Here is a 14,577-nt window from a genome sequence, read left to right on the forward strand (position 1 = left end):
GAAAGTGGTAGAAAGAGAACCAAAGATCTTCTGTTCAACTTATTAGAGCAGATAATACCAAGTGTCTAGGGGATAAAACACCTCTTTACACGACCTCTTAGCCAAAAATAGGGTGGGCAAGTGTTCTGTTTAGTAATTCTGGACCTTCTTGATCAAACCCTAGATTTTTCTACAACATATGCTTATTTTTAGAATGCAGAAATCTGAAAAGGACTTACATTCAGATCCACAAATTTAGCTCTTAAAAAGTCATATAACATAATCATGTACCTTCAAACTATTAGATTATGTCAATATTTAAAGCCATTAGTTTGAATAGTCCTGTCTAGCATTCAACTAGAAATATAAAGATAGGTCAACATTTTAGAAAGCTGAATCCAATATGGATCCCCAACATTAAGATGTGGAGATTTTTAGAGATGGTTACTAACACAGAACACCTTAATTAGAAGAACAATTAATTTTACCTCCTTCTCACTCAAGCATATAGCACGCGGGCCTCCAAAAAAGTTAAGTATGCTAAACTTAACATGGACAGAGGGCAGACTGCTAAGATGCGGGTTCTACACTCTGGGCTGTCTTATCTCTCCTCTTTCTCCCTACAAATGCTCCTCTTACCCCTCAGGCAAGTAGACCCAAAGAAACCTAAACTGTATCCCCCCTCAAGGTCTCCTCTACTAAGTTAAAAAAAAAAAAAAAGGAAAAAAACTGGAGAATGTGACAGGGACAGCTCTTTCTTCAGACTCTGGCTGAAGAAAACTTCATTTGCCCAAGAGAAGGGGCTCTGAGGTCACAATATAAAGATCTTTCCACAGACTGCTACAAAAGGATGTGGCACCAGGAATAACAGAAACCGTGACTCTCTAATCTGCACAGGAGTGAGTGCCTTAAATAGGAAGCTACGCAGGTGAAATCCTGTTGCAGCAAAGTCTGTTACATGAACCTTCCAAACGAATGAATCAGCACAGAGCTTCAAACTGTAGCTTCCATGAAGTGTAATTTAATTCTAACAAAATAAAAGATGCCTTCGCTAACATGCTAGAAATACAGAATGCAATGTCACTGCTTTCGTGATTTTATTCCTGGATTTTGTCACTATAGGTTCCTATTGCCAGCAATGAAAATCACATTTTTAGCCCTATTTCTAGCCGCACTGATTTGTGACATATGTCTCACTTGTATTTAAGACATCCAATTACCATCTAAGAATTTAAAAACCTAAAGGTCAGAATGATGCTTTTTTTAACCTACAAACCCAAGGAGCACTGGGTTTGTCTTTTTCTGTCTATTTCCCTCTCTCTCTCATCCTAGAGGCCCCGAATCTCAATGACAAAAGTGCAAAGTAGATGGAAGAAAGAAAAAGGCTTTATTTATTGTCTTCTACTAGTTGTGCTATTTCTGCAGAGTCAGAAATCCTCTTTTTTTAGTGTTGAAAACCCTATCAATCAGTTGAAGTTGCAGCAGCCAAAGTGTCCTCTAACTCGTAGAGACTGCAAACAATTATACTGAAAGTACGTTCAGTCAAATAGAATTTTCATCATCTAGCTGCTTCACCTAACAGAAATACCCTGTTCAATAAAGCACTAGAGAGAAATCATTTTCTAAACACAAGTGGTGCTGCAGTGCAGCTCTGTAAAAGCCCTTTGCTCTCTTACTGCACTACTGTATCTGCAAGCTCCACCTATGCAAACATGAAAATCAATGTAACAATTCGATATACAAGGCAAGGCCTACAGCACTGCTAATGTCCCTTTGCTGGACACACACCTTAAGTCTCAAAGCTCTCAAGGGGTTTGCTGTGGAATAAAATTAGATTCCAACATCTGCCACCATTAAGGAAAAAATTCCATTTCCATCTCCCATATGAAAACACTATAACCAATGAACAGTAACTGAACCTTGATACCGTAATGGTTATTACCGAAATCAACTATTTTTTTTTAAACAGTAAAATTAGCAAATTCTGCTCTCATAATTATTTGAATGTTATCAGACTAAATGTTTGATAAAATTCCAATATGATTCACTTGGAAAAACTGCTGCTTATTTGAATACCCAGAATATAAAGTGTATTCATTTGTAGCTATTCACATTATGTTTAAAGCATATCATCTTTTTAAAGTTTGCATTAGCTTGCTTTCCTAACCAAGCACAAAAAGTAGCCTACCTTCAGGTTTTACTTGCATATTTTATTCAGACGTTTCTATTAGAGTTAAAAACAATCTCATATCTATTATTCATTGAAGAGATAAGATAATACATGTGAAATGGTAAAATCTACATGAGTTGGTTTCTTTTACTGAAAATACTTTATGCATTAGTCACTGCAGGCACGCTTTACCTTTTAAAATGAAAGGTATTTTAGATACATAAATACATGATAAATAAATCACCCTTATCCATGTGAAGGACTGAACATCTTGCTTAGCACTTTATAAAATGTTACAATTTGTATATGGTGGTGTGTAACTTAAAAGCTCTTTTGCAAACGTTATAGCATGGGATCTCCTCCCATGATGAAAGACTCTTAGGCCCCCAAAAGTTAAATTTTCTTAATATTACAGAGTCAGTGACAGACCCTGGATTACAGCTTGCCTCCTCTGATTTCTTCACCACGTACACCCACCTCTATCAGGCCTAAAGCCTGGACTCTGAGGGCTCTGTATTGGTAAGAACCTGCGTTCCACGACCATGCCACAGAAGAGGGGAAAGCCCTCACTGTTTATCTGTTTCTATCAATTAGTCCAGCAATCCTAATTCCTCTTTCCTGGAGCAGGGTATAACCTCACTACCGATACTGCCTTTAACTCTGAAGAAATACTAAAACAGGAGGGGAAATGCAGAGAATGTGGAGTTGTGGCGCGAGTATTTACTGGTTGAGTGACCCTCATGTGCAAAATGAGAGAAATAATGATAGGGTTACTAAACTAAATGTAGACAATATATAATGCATGATAGGGTCTAGCATGAAAGAGATGATGGTGAAGCCAACTCGAACAACCAGGGTGAGACACAGAAGCAGCCGGAGGTGGATGGGCTGAGACAGAAGTGACTCTGGTCCCCCCACTTGTCACGAGGGCTTGTCAAGCCCTTGTACACATATCTGAGGAATAACCCTTTTAGAGTCTTGGCCATGAAAAGGGTCAGTCAGATTTGAAGCTTTTTGTTTGCTTGTTAGTTTTCCTGTTTCCTTCACAAATATCATAGCAGGAGAACAGAACTTAAGTCAATGAGCACCTTTCCTTATCAAGCCAGGTTTCCTCTGTTAGTAACACATACAGGTTTTGGACTGTCTCCTTTTTAAGGAATTGCCAATCTTTGTATATATTTTCAAAAAGAGGGTAGTGCTCACATCTAAACTGAACAACTAAGAAGACTACAAAAACGCCCTGCCTGGAAGTTAGAGTCAATGAGAATTTAGGAAAAACTATACAGGGGAATGAAAGTTAATAGTCTGCCTGACTCACAGTCTACAACTGGCCCTTTGGATTCTCTCTCAACCAGTAAGGAGGAGGTTAGCTAAAAGCTTTCAGGGTTTTGGGAAACACACCGTCACAGCAGATACTTAGAAGCTGCCCCTTGACACTGTGACACAGAGCCTCAGGAGTGGCTGTGCAGGACAGGGTACAAAGAGAGCAAGGATGTTAAAAAACTTCTCAGAACATCACTTACGTGACATTATCAGCCAACGGCTGCTACAGTCTGGATAGTTCCAAAACCAGCAATTCAGCCCAGGTGGGGAGAATCTGGGGTATCATTTAAAAGAATGAATTCAAAGGTAGCAAAGGAGCTATTAACCGCAGGGAGCTATGCTACAGTCAGAAAGGAAAATGGGGAGGGGGGATTGGTTGAATTAAATGACAGATGACAGGCAACCAAATGACAATCACTGAAAAGTTTTAATATTAAATTTTGTTTGTTTTAAGGCTGACCCTTATCATAATAATATACATGTCTAGTTTCTCCATTTGGGAGATCGGGGGAAAGTGATTGGTCCTTGCAGGAATACAATATGTTATTCTTGATAATGGGACAGGTCAGGAAGAAAAAAAAAAGATGTAGGATCAGAAAAAAAGGCAAGATAACATATATTTAAATATGAGCTCCTCATCATAATTAGACTAAAGAGCCAAAACAAGAATGTGCAGGGTGGGTGGGTAAGTGGGGGGGTGGGTAAAGTGAGAACAGGACATTTCTCCTTAATGCATAGTCTTGGCATGTAAATGAAGACATCTGAAGAAGCACACAGGTTTAAAGCGGCTCTAACATTCTATCATAATTAGAAACATTTCAAGAGCCCTGTAATTTCCAATCAAAATTACAGTAATTTCCGATATACAAGCCATGATTCATGACAGAATTTTACATTCCATGAGAGATTACGGTGGCCTGATGTATGACACGCTGAGTACAGCACTAACATAAACAATTCAGTTTAATGTTTAAACAGCACTTGATGTTTAGAATCTCACAATAAAAGAAACATATTATTGTAGAAATTATCACTTTGACAGTGATTGAAGGGTAGGCAGGCATGTGGCCTATAAAGCTATAATTTTTACAGTCCACAGCTTGAGTTTAATCATTTTTATATAACATTTCCAAGATATCCCTTAAGTATTTCATCCAGCCTATAACTTAAACAAGAACAACATTTTCCTAAAGCAAAACTCCCATCAAGTAACACTATTAACATTGACAGAGTAAGATTTTAGGAAAAGCCAAAAAGGTATTATATCATAACTACATCATACCGTAAATACTCCCAGGATTATATGTTTTGTCAGAAGTTCACAACATCCAGGCTGTTTTATAAAAGAAGTTTCATTAATGATAATGAAAATATACACTTGTGTAAAATTCCAAGTTGTTAAAATCTCACCTGGAGCCCTTGATTGCCTCTAAATCTCACCTTAAGAGTATTATCAAATCCTTTTTGAAGGGGAAGAGAGTTTAGTATTCTTCTGGACGTTTAAATAAAGTATTCTTGGCTTTGGAGAAGGGTTTATAGATAATTGTAACCTTGTTCACATAGATGATTCTACTTTTGATGAACATAAATTATCAAAATATGATGATTATGCTGATAAAAGACTACATTATCTATCCTTTGTTTTTATTTTGTTTTATAAAAATTTGCAACTTTTCCAATTCAAGTTTATTCAGTTATAATTCATCAGAGTTGGACAACTTTTCTAACTGTAACTCAATTTTTGTGTCTTATAGAAAAACTAAAATCATTACTATGCAAAGATATGTGTATATATGCCAGTTTATCTTAATAAGTGCACCTAGTAGTTACAGATAGCCAAGTTGGAACAGAAGAAACTGTATAATGTTTGTAGAACTTTAGAATGGAAATCCAGACCATCTAAATAATAATGAAACAATGTTAATTCAAGTTATTTAATCTATTACAATAGACCAGAGTGAGAAACTTTCTAAACATTATAATATCCTTCTTCTGAAACAACTATTTAACTGATTCAGGGATTTACTGAGAAATCCCTGGTTTGAGGAGTGGTTGTTAACCAAATATCTATGACCTGAATTTGAATACTGTTTCATTGTAGAGCTCTGTAAATAATCCTGAAGATAGTGACCTCTTGGTTGTAAGTTCATATTGCAAATAGATACTTCTTTTAATGAAAATTCCACTGGCATCACAGATAAACATTCTCAATGCCTAATAGAGGCTCTTACCTGGCTTTTGGTTGCCGCAACCTTTGCAAACAGTGCTTGGGACACTTTAGCGCGCTTCATTTCCTGCTGAATCTCATCATAAATGGAAGCATTAATGTTCATGGTATTGTTCTCTGGTTTCCCATTCCTCTCAGTGGCAATAGTAGCTGTTTTCACCTACAAAACATTTTGAACATGGCTGTCATTTTTCATTGGCCAAATTGTTTTGAAGCTTCTCAGGCTCAGCATCCAAACTGGACATTGTTGCTCCTTTTATGATCAAGGTGATCAACAGTGCAGTCATTCAACATTAGTTATTGCCCCGAGATCAGATTGCTTAAGTTAAGGAAGTCACATTGTCACAGGTGATTGCATCTGTAATATGACAGCAACTGCCAGCTGACAACCAGGAATTATAATGCCATAAAGTAAGTTTTCTGGAAAACAGAATAGTTTCAAAGACTTGAAAACCCTAAACTAATTGTCTCCCAATTACCTTCCATTGCAATCCTAACAAAGGAAATTCACAATTAAAATTATAATGCACAGTGCTGTATCTTCACTGGGTACCCAGTGCCTAATAGACAATTGCATCACTAATAGCTATTACATACTATGGCCTTTTTAATTTTAGACTCTTTTTTATGCCTTTTCCTCTTATGTTTCATTTTAAAAATCTTCCATAACAAAGCCATTTGCAGAACTGCATATTTAAATCTTCTATCCATCCATGAAACAGGTATAGTGCCTTGCTTAATTATCATAAAGGCTGGTTGCATTTTACACGTGCATGTCCAAGCTGTTCTGTATAATTATTTCATCTTTTCCTGGCACCCCTGTATATAACTATTTCCTTTTGACTTGAGAAATCAGACAATAAGAAAATGTTCCACAATGTTTAATAGAACAATACTGTAAGTTATACAAAATACATAATCAGGGACTTTACAAATATATGCAAAATGTATAATCTTGAGTAAAAACTTAGGATCAATGCCTTTAGTAATAATGATAAGCAGATAATGGCAGGAAAATGCCACAAAATTTTAGGGGAAAAATAAAATCAACCTCAAAATATATTGTTACTATTACTAATTTTTAAAACTCCAAATTTAATTTTTATTATTCAGTGCATGAACTAGCCTGGAAAACTTATATATGAACTATGTAGCTAATTTTTTACTAGGAAATTGATGAAAATATAAATGAAAAATTACTACAGATACAGGAACCATGTTTCTCTCAGCAAAATGTTCCAATTAAGGACCTCACTTCTTAGGGTACTTTACAGAACTCAGGTGTTTGTCCTCTAGAAACTTACCATCCTGGACAGCTTCTCACATAAACTATGAACAATATGAAAATGAACTGCATTTTAGGATAAACGTAATTTTTCGGCATTAAATCACATATCCTTCTAGTCAAGCCACAAGTCTTCCAAGTTTATTCCACCCTCTCCCCAAAATATTTGGTATGAAAAGAGGGGCAAATGTTACTCTATTCAATTCTTTGTACTTAGAGGGTAAATACGAGTCCCCTTGAAGATGTACCTTCCAAATCCCTTTAAACTAATAGCCAGTTAGCAAAATAATTCACCTCTTGGTTATCTTGAGAAGAGGGGTAATTTCTTCCACCAGGACACTACCCTTCTAAGCACCGAAAAGACAATGCCAGGAACTGGCTGGACCACACGCCTGAAGAGGACACAGCAGATGAAGCCGGACCAACCCATGAGGCCTCCACTGCTTCCTTTAGACTACCAACTGGAGACAGGAACGACCACAAGAGTCTAGGCTAGATCTCCAGGGTTCCCTTGCTCACTCTGTAACTGTAGTAAGCAAGGGCACTCACAGAGGTGTATTAATGACTGGAGGCCACCAAGAACACATATAGGGCTTTGAAGCAATAATCTGCTAAATACCACTTTAGGAGCCAGAAGAGTTACCGCATTACCATAAATTGCCCACAAAGTTGCTTTGGTGAGATTTGAAACTTTGCTCTGGGGTGGTCTTGCTTTGAGGCAGAGGGATAGATTTGATCACACCATGGGGTCCCTTTTAATACCTATCTTTCTCACTGCTTAAATGAAAGAGAAAAGAAAAGCCATTTCAATTGCTTTGAAAATTGAATGTTATGGAAATGGGGGCACCAAGTCCAGTGCCTAGGAAGAAAACAGTTCCTTGGTAGCAATCTGCTTAGCAATAGCTAAGAGCAGCAGGCTTTGGGGACTTGGTGTTTTGATCTGCTTTTAAAATAATTTTCATTCTTTTGTAAAAATTATGTTGAGGAATTTTTCTTTGAGGTGGGCTATAATCATTTGTCTTAACCCTGTGATTTTCTTTCTAAAAATTTCTTTGGTTTTTTTTTTTTATTATTATAAACAATTATAACTTGAACCAAAAAGCAAGAATCCTAAATCATAAAAAAATCAAATAATCATTTCCTAATAGCCCACATTGTCAAAACAGAAGTGGAAAACAAGAACATATGAAAAAAAAAATTTTTTTTAAGTGAGGACAAAACTTTAAAAAACATAAAGTTAAAAAGTCTCTCTGTATTACTCATTTTAAAAATATTTAAAAAGCTCCTCTATACCATCTTGTTGGCCCAGATATGCATCTTATCAAAGATAAGCTATTAGAATTCTGGAATCACATTTTTCTCCTAAACACAAGCTATTGCTTAAGGGGAACTGACTTGGACAGCTTTTCAAAAATATGAAAGCTGAATTTTTCCCCAGGTAAAAATGGAAACAAAAATCTTTTATACCTCACTCTACTAAGTACTATTTTAGCTTAGTACAAAAAAAATCTTCTTTAATCCTGGTTTAGCTTTTAATATTATATCACACATTAAAATTCATAAAGTAGTTCATTCCAGGCAAAACAAACTACTCTTCAGTTCTCCTCCGCAAATAGCTCAGGAGGTAAAATAAATGCAGTTGCTTTCAGAATAGCTTTTATCAAGGTAGAGTGTACTACTCCATTATTAAGGCGGCGCCGGAGAAGCAGTTAAGAATTGGAGCTTCTACTATTTACCCTTCCACGTGGGGACAAGGTGCAGCACCAGGGTCTGCTTTTTATTTCGCTAAAATTCTGCAGAAGAACACAAAGCTTCCGTGAAAATTCTTTTGCTTCTTCATGGGTTGCTAAAAGCACCAAATCAAACTTTTAAGGTTACAAAAGATGAACTCTACCCTGGCCTTGATTGGTGAATGTACTACTCATTGATGCATGAGGAAAAATGCCTGCAAGCACATTGCTCTCAAACACATGAAATTAACATTTTATGTAGTTTCAATAATTATGAGAATAAAGGCTGACATTTATTAGTTGTTTATTATGTGCTAGGCATTGTGTTAATGTCTGTTAACTTCTTAACCTCCATAACAACCCTAAATAGGTACTATGATTGCCCTATTTTAAAATTGAGAAAACCCTTAAAACAAAGAGGTTAAGTAATTTGTCCATGGAATGAGGCTAAGATCTGAACTTCAGTGTGTCTGATGCTAGTGCTTATCTTAGAAACCACAGAGTTGTACTGAGTTCATAATGTTATACAGGCCTTCTTTACTTGGAAAAAATTCTTCTTAAAACAGGCTGGACTTGCGTTTTGGTGGCCCTTTGGCAAATCTAGCTCATTAATGTCTAATTTTGAATTAATCTTAAGGTCCAACCTGAATTTATTTTTCAAGGTATGCAAACCATAAATTTTTTTTAGTAACGTTGTATAAGAAATGTCATATTCTGTGGATGTTTACTGGTGAGAGAAAATATTTCCCACTCTCAAATTTTTATATATTAACATTGTCTTTAGGGCCAGGTTTAATCTTCTTAGAGATTTCCTTATTTTTTAGGAACAATAATAATTATTTTCCAAATCTAGACTTTAGAAGTCCTCTAGCTTTTAAAAGATGACCATTAATGGGAAGCATTTCACAAGCATGTGAGATCTTAAAATGATATTATTCAAAGGATTCATAATAAATAATACTTTTATTATCAAGTGTGAAGTTTCTGCCTGTAACTGAACCTGAAATCAAGATGGACCTATGTTTCATTATATTATAGACGGATTTGTTGGAAAGAAATGGAACATACAGCTATCAGATTGTGTATTCCTTACATGACCTTTATAAATTTTCTAAAGCATTTGTTATAAAACAACATACTTCAGTTTAGAAGGAACTAAAGACATAAAGAGATGTAAAAAATGAAGAAAAAAAGAGTTGTATAATTCATGTAAAAATTCTAACTTGATAATTATATGCTTTCAAACAGTCTTTATGGAAACAGAAATTGCTAAATTAATTTAACTCTAAAAGTCACACATATTAAAATACACAAAACCAAGATAAGTATAGACCTAAGGTAGAAATCATCACTTAAAACTGAACTGCTATGTAAAACAGATCATTTTCAGAAAATAATCATTAATCATTATTAATAAAATTCCTCTAATAAACTCATCAGGAAAGTTTGCAAAGCATAGTCAGAAAAGAAACCTTTAAGAAGACCAGGGAACTTTGCAGGGGTGGGTGGTTCTACCAGTTCTCCCAGACATTTTTATATGAACAAAGTTTGGAAGGAGCTATTTCATCCACAAACTCAGAAACACTGTTGTTCAAAGTCTTCCCAAGTGAATCATTTATTAAACATTTATCTATCAGGACAATGCCCTCCTATATGTTCCTCTTCCCAATCTAACAATAAAACTTTCTATCCTCTATGACAAACAGAAAAAAGTCCCCAAGTTTCATTTCCCCCTTGCTAAATAAAGTAAATCTGTTTGTATTTTGAGGAGGCTGTTTGAGGTAGAGAGGAAAGAGCAACGGACTTAACAGGGGATTTCAAAACTTTGACTAAACCCTAGACTTGGTTTTCTCATTTTTCTCCTAGCAAAAGGTTGGTATGAGGATTCAACAAATTAATGTACGTAAAGGTGCTTAGAAAACTGTGAACCATTATCAAGTGCAAGATATTCTTACTGCTCAAATTGGAGCATATAAAGTTGTGAAAATATGCTTTTAGCAAACACGTCTGGCCCAGAGCCTACTGCCCCAGGCAGAGGACAAAGCACATGACATGGCTGGCCCTACCAGAGTACAAACAAGGGATGCCTCTGCATAAGAGGCATCTCACCTGGGCTGGACCAGCCAAGAGCTCTGGTGTTTTCTGACGCTCGTCGAGGTGTGCCCAGGTGAGGTATTCCTGGAACTATAACTGCAGCCTGAATAACCAGAGAAGTCCCTTTTCGAAGATGACTTAGAATCCAAGCCTCTCCAGAGTTGGGAGTCCTCAGTCTGGTATGCCCCGGGGGCATTCCAAAATCACCTTATATATGTTTTATACTCTACAAGGAGCTGGGAGTCTTTCAGGCCTAAAGGTGGCCTGGGTTTTCTGTGAACCACGAAGAGCCTCTGCCTTTAACATGCAGTTCTTTAGAAAGAAATCAGGGTTAAAATCAAACCAAAGCTCAAGATTTGTCTCAAAAATATGTTTCAAATCTTTTCATTTTGGGGGAATACAATGCATAGTAATTTCATATAGATTCCTCCATGGTAAAATATATAATTAAGACAAAATTTTGCAGTCTGTTTCTGTATCTGTGGTTTCTTCCATTTTTTCCCTTCATTTTAGTTATTTGTAATAAGCATATTAAAATCTTATGTGTGGTGTATTAGTTCCAGTTTAAGCATCTGATTTCAACTGCTGAAAAATACTACTAATTCAACTCCTCTTTAACATGTTTTTGAAAATCTACTCATTTTGCACTGACAATACCTATAATACATTAGAATTTCTTAAAATTTAATTCATCAAATTATTGTTAAAGGATAAAATGTGAACAAATTGGTAGTGAGTTCTATTATAATAGTATTAAATAATGCAAAGAGATTCTCTGTGAGGCAAATAAGATACCTTAAAGATTTATATTACAGCAGTGAACTAAAACATACACACATCAGATAATCATTTTGGAAATTAGTTAGATGTCCAGTAATATGGCATTAATAGAAACAATTTCTTTGAGTTTCACTAAAAATCTTCAGTATCTACATACTGTATATGTTCATCATTGGCAGACTACCCATAGGTTTGGTCTCAACTCCTCCTGAGAACAAACAAGTATGGCTTAGGGTGACTCAACCAGTTAATCAATAATCAGAGCCAAAACAAATTATATACATTTTCTATCTCAACTTTCTAGCTAACAAGGCCTTTAAACATATTCATAGGAAATCTACAGTATATGAAAAGAGATATCAATTAATAATCAGAATCAGTGTAACTTTGGCTCAAGAAAAAAACCTGATCAACAAGGATAGCAGAACCACATTTGGAAAACAAAACCATTAAAATTTTAGAAAAATTAGAAAACAAAAGCTGTTTTAAGGAACCACTAAGTCAAATATTTAGATAGATTAAAAAAAAAAAGAAGTTCAGTGTTGAAGCTCATATTGGTCTTAAGTTAGCCATTCTTTTATTAGTATTGGAGATTAAGTGGTAAGTAAAATAACTCTTTGCCCAGAGCCATGTCAGTGATGACTATAGGAGCAAAGTTAACTAATAAAGGTGTGTGTGTTAACACTAAACATTGCAGAAAAAGTATTAAACCAAATGCAAAGTATACTATATTCTGTTAATCACTGTTACAAGTCATACACACACATATATGAAGATTTCCTCATTCTTTATTTTAGGAAATATTTTATAGGAGGCTTTACAGAGCAAACTCAATAACTGTTTGTGTGCAGGCAGGCAGATGTGTATATGTATATAGATGCCATTCTTTTCTCCTCAAGAAACATGACTTTCTTATGCATAATTACAGCAATGATTTCCTTACAGTCTGCTCCTATAGATATCCAGACCAGATTGATTTTCATCAAATAAAACGAAGAAAATGGATTTTTGTGATGTTTCTTAAAAATAATCATTTCAGAACACTATGATAAGCAGTTTAAGATCCTCAACAAGTGGCTGAATATCTATTTCTTATTTTTGGAATATCTGTAGCAGTTTCTTTCTTTAGTGTTGAATAGGATTTTTCTAGATTTCTATACTTGGAAATGCATGATTAGTTTTTACCATTGATGAAAAGAAATTAACATCAAGATATAATTTCATTATGACATTATGGTATATGAATACTCTGAATTTGTTTTCTATATTCAATCTTTACCCAGTTTTATCTGACCTTACTTTTTTAAGAGTTGTGCATGCCATAAATTAAACATTTAAGAAAACACATTTGCTTGTGAATTTTGAGTCTTATCTACTAACTACCTAACTTTTATCTAATAGTTCATGCTGAAAATTAATTTCTTGAATTCTCATAATAGTTATGAGGCTACTTTTTAAACTTTATTTAAAGAATAACAATACAGATGCACATACAAGTTACCTGGAAGGTGACTTTTTTCCCTCCTAAAAAGTATAAAATTTGGAGAAAAAGAAAATGTGCCCATTTCTGGGAATATGGACAGAATTCCTTATCAGCCCCATTTAAAGCTGTCTTCAAGGATTGTATTAAACTTAATTATGAAAGATTACAAATGAGATGATGTGTAATTGGTACCAGCTGCAGTTTGTATTGGGAAGCACACATACAAATGCAATTATTTATTTTTATTTATTTACTATTCAAATGGCAGTTCTAAAACTGGCCGGGATAAAACTGACTTTATTCTTTTTTTTTTTTTTAATTCCTATTGAGTTTAAAGTAGTTCTTTACTTAATAACAGAAGTAGAGACAAATATCCCATTTAAAGACTACTTTCACCCCCAAAGAACCCAAGGAATGAAGCAGCACTAAGTAATCTTCTTTCTTCTATCTAATTAGTAGCTTATTGTTTTTATATCAGAACTAGGGATTTGGGATGAAATTCTCCTCAAGCAACTCTACGAGTTTTTTTTATTAAATCTAAATCTATATGTCTATCTAATTTCTTGTTAATGTTCTTTCTCAAACGTTAAAACAAAAAACGCAAAACAGAGAAGAATGGCAAGGAGGAAGAGGAGACTGCACCTGGGGAGGGCGGCTGGGTGGTGTGCTTATCAGGGGGGCAGGTCCCATGGCTGAGGCAGCGTTCAAGCTCCTTTCCCTTTCGTCCTGGTATATTCGGTCTCTTTCAGCTTCTGGTAACTGCAAGAAATTCTGCATAGCCCGAAGGTTTACCAGCAAAGACTGGGATGCAGTCTTGGGGTCCTCTTCCTTTCGGAGGATTTCTGAAAGCAAGCCCTGCGGGGAATGAAAGGCACAGGGTGAGCTTGCTTCCCTTTTCTTCTCCACTCTGTTTAGAAAATGAACAGTCAGAGGCATTAATTCTGCATAGGAATATATTAGTTACAATTGAAGTGGTGGAGAAGAGAGCCTCAATTGTATTCTTAATTTTATTAAGCATCTGCTTTACATATAACATAAACTGAAACTGCCTAATTGGTCTCCTTCCTTTGAGTAGCTTAACTTGCCATGAAATCTTTCACAGAGATCCGGGGAAGTTAGGAATAAATGAAATCCTCATAATACAACAGCATTGAACTGTATAGTTCTCAAGCTGCCTAAACAAAGGCAGGGGAATGCCAGCAGCCCAATATGTAAAGATACAAAGCCATTTCTAGAGAAGTAGAACTTTCAAAGAAAATACCAGAAAATGAATTGTAACATATTAGAAAAAAAGAAAAGTATTACCAAAGCATTACCTAAGATTTATGCTACATTTTCATGGGTAATGTTTTCAGTTATTCCTTAATCTTCAAATTATCAACATAAATGACACCAGGTGACCCTTTCAATTTACTATTTAAAGGGAACCACGCTGACTATCCCAAATGACTGTAAATACTATCTTGTCGTATGACACTGCTGGGTAACAGGTTAAAACTCTGAACT

The 14,577-nt window shown here is 35.4% G+C and overlaps 1 protein-coding gene across 10 annotated transcripts in view; it reads right to left on the reverse strand.

The window, feature by feature from the left end:
• Nucleotides 1–14,577, reverse strand: part of SATB1 (SATB homeobox 1) — a 96,399-nt gene that overhangs the window by 23,841 nt on the left and 57,981 nt on the right. For 9 of the 10 annotated variants that reach the window (XM_076005607.1, XM_076005604.1, XM_012755764.2 and 6 more), the window contains 2 exons: nucleotides 13,714–13,926; nucleotides 5,704–5,859 (listed from right to left, as the gene is read on the reverse strand). In XM_076005607.1, the coding sequence (XP_075861722.1) occupies nucleotides 5,704–5,859; nucleotides 13,714–13,926 (369 nt within the window). The remainder of the gene's footprint in view (nucleotides 1–5,703; nucleotides 5,860–13,713; nucleotides 13,927–14,577) is intronic. The other variant, XM_076005609.1, reaches the window with a different exon arrangement.

This window comes from Microcebus murinus, chromosome 1, assembly GCF_040939455.1.
Source record: "Microcebus murinus isolate Inina chromosome 1, M.murinus_Inina_mat1.0, whole genome shotgun sequence".
Classification (NCBI taxonomy): Eukaryota; Metazoa; Chordata; class Mammalia; order Primates; family Cheirogaleidae; genus Microcebus; species Microcebus murinus.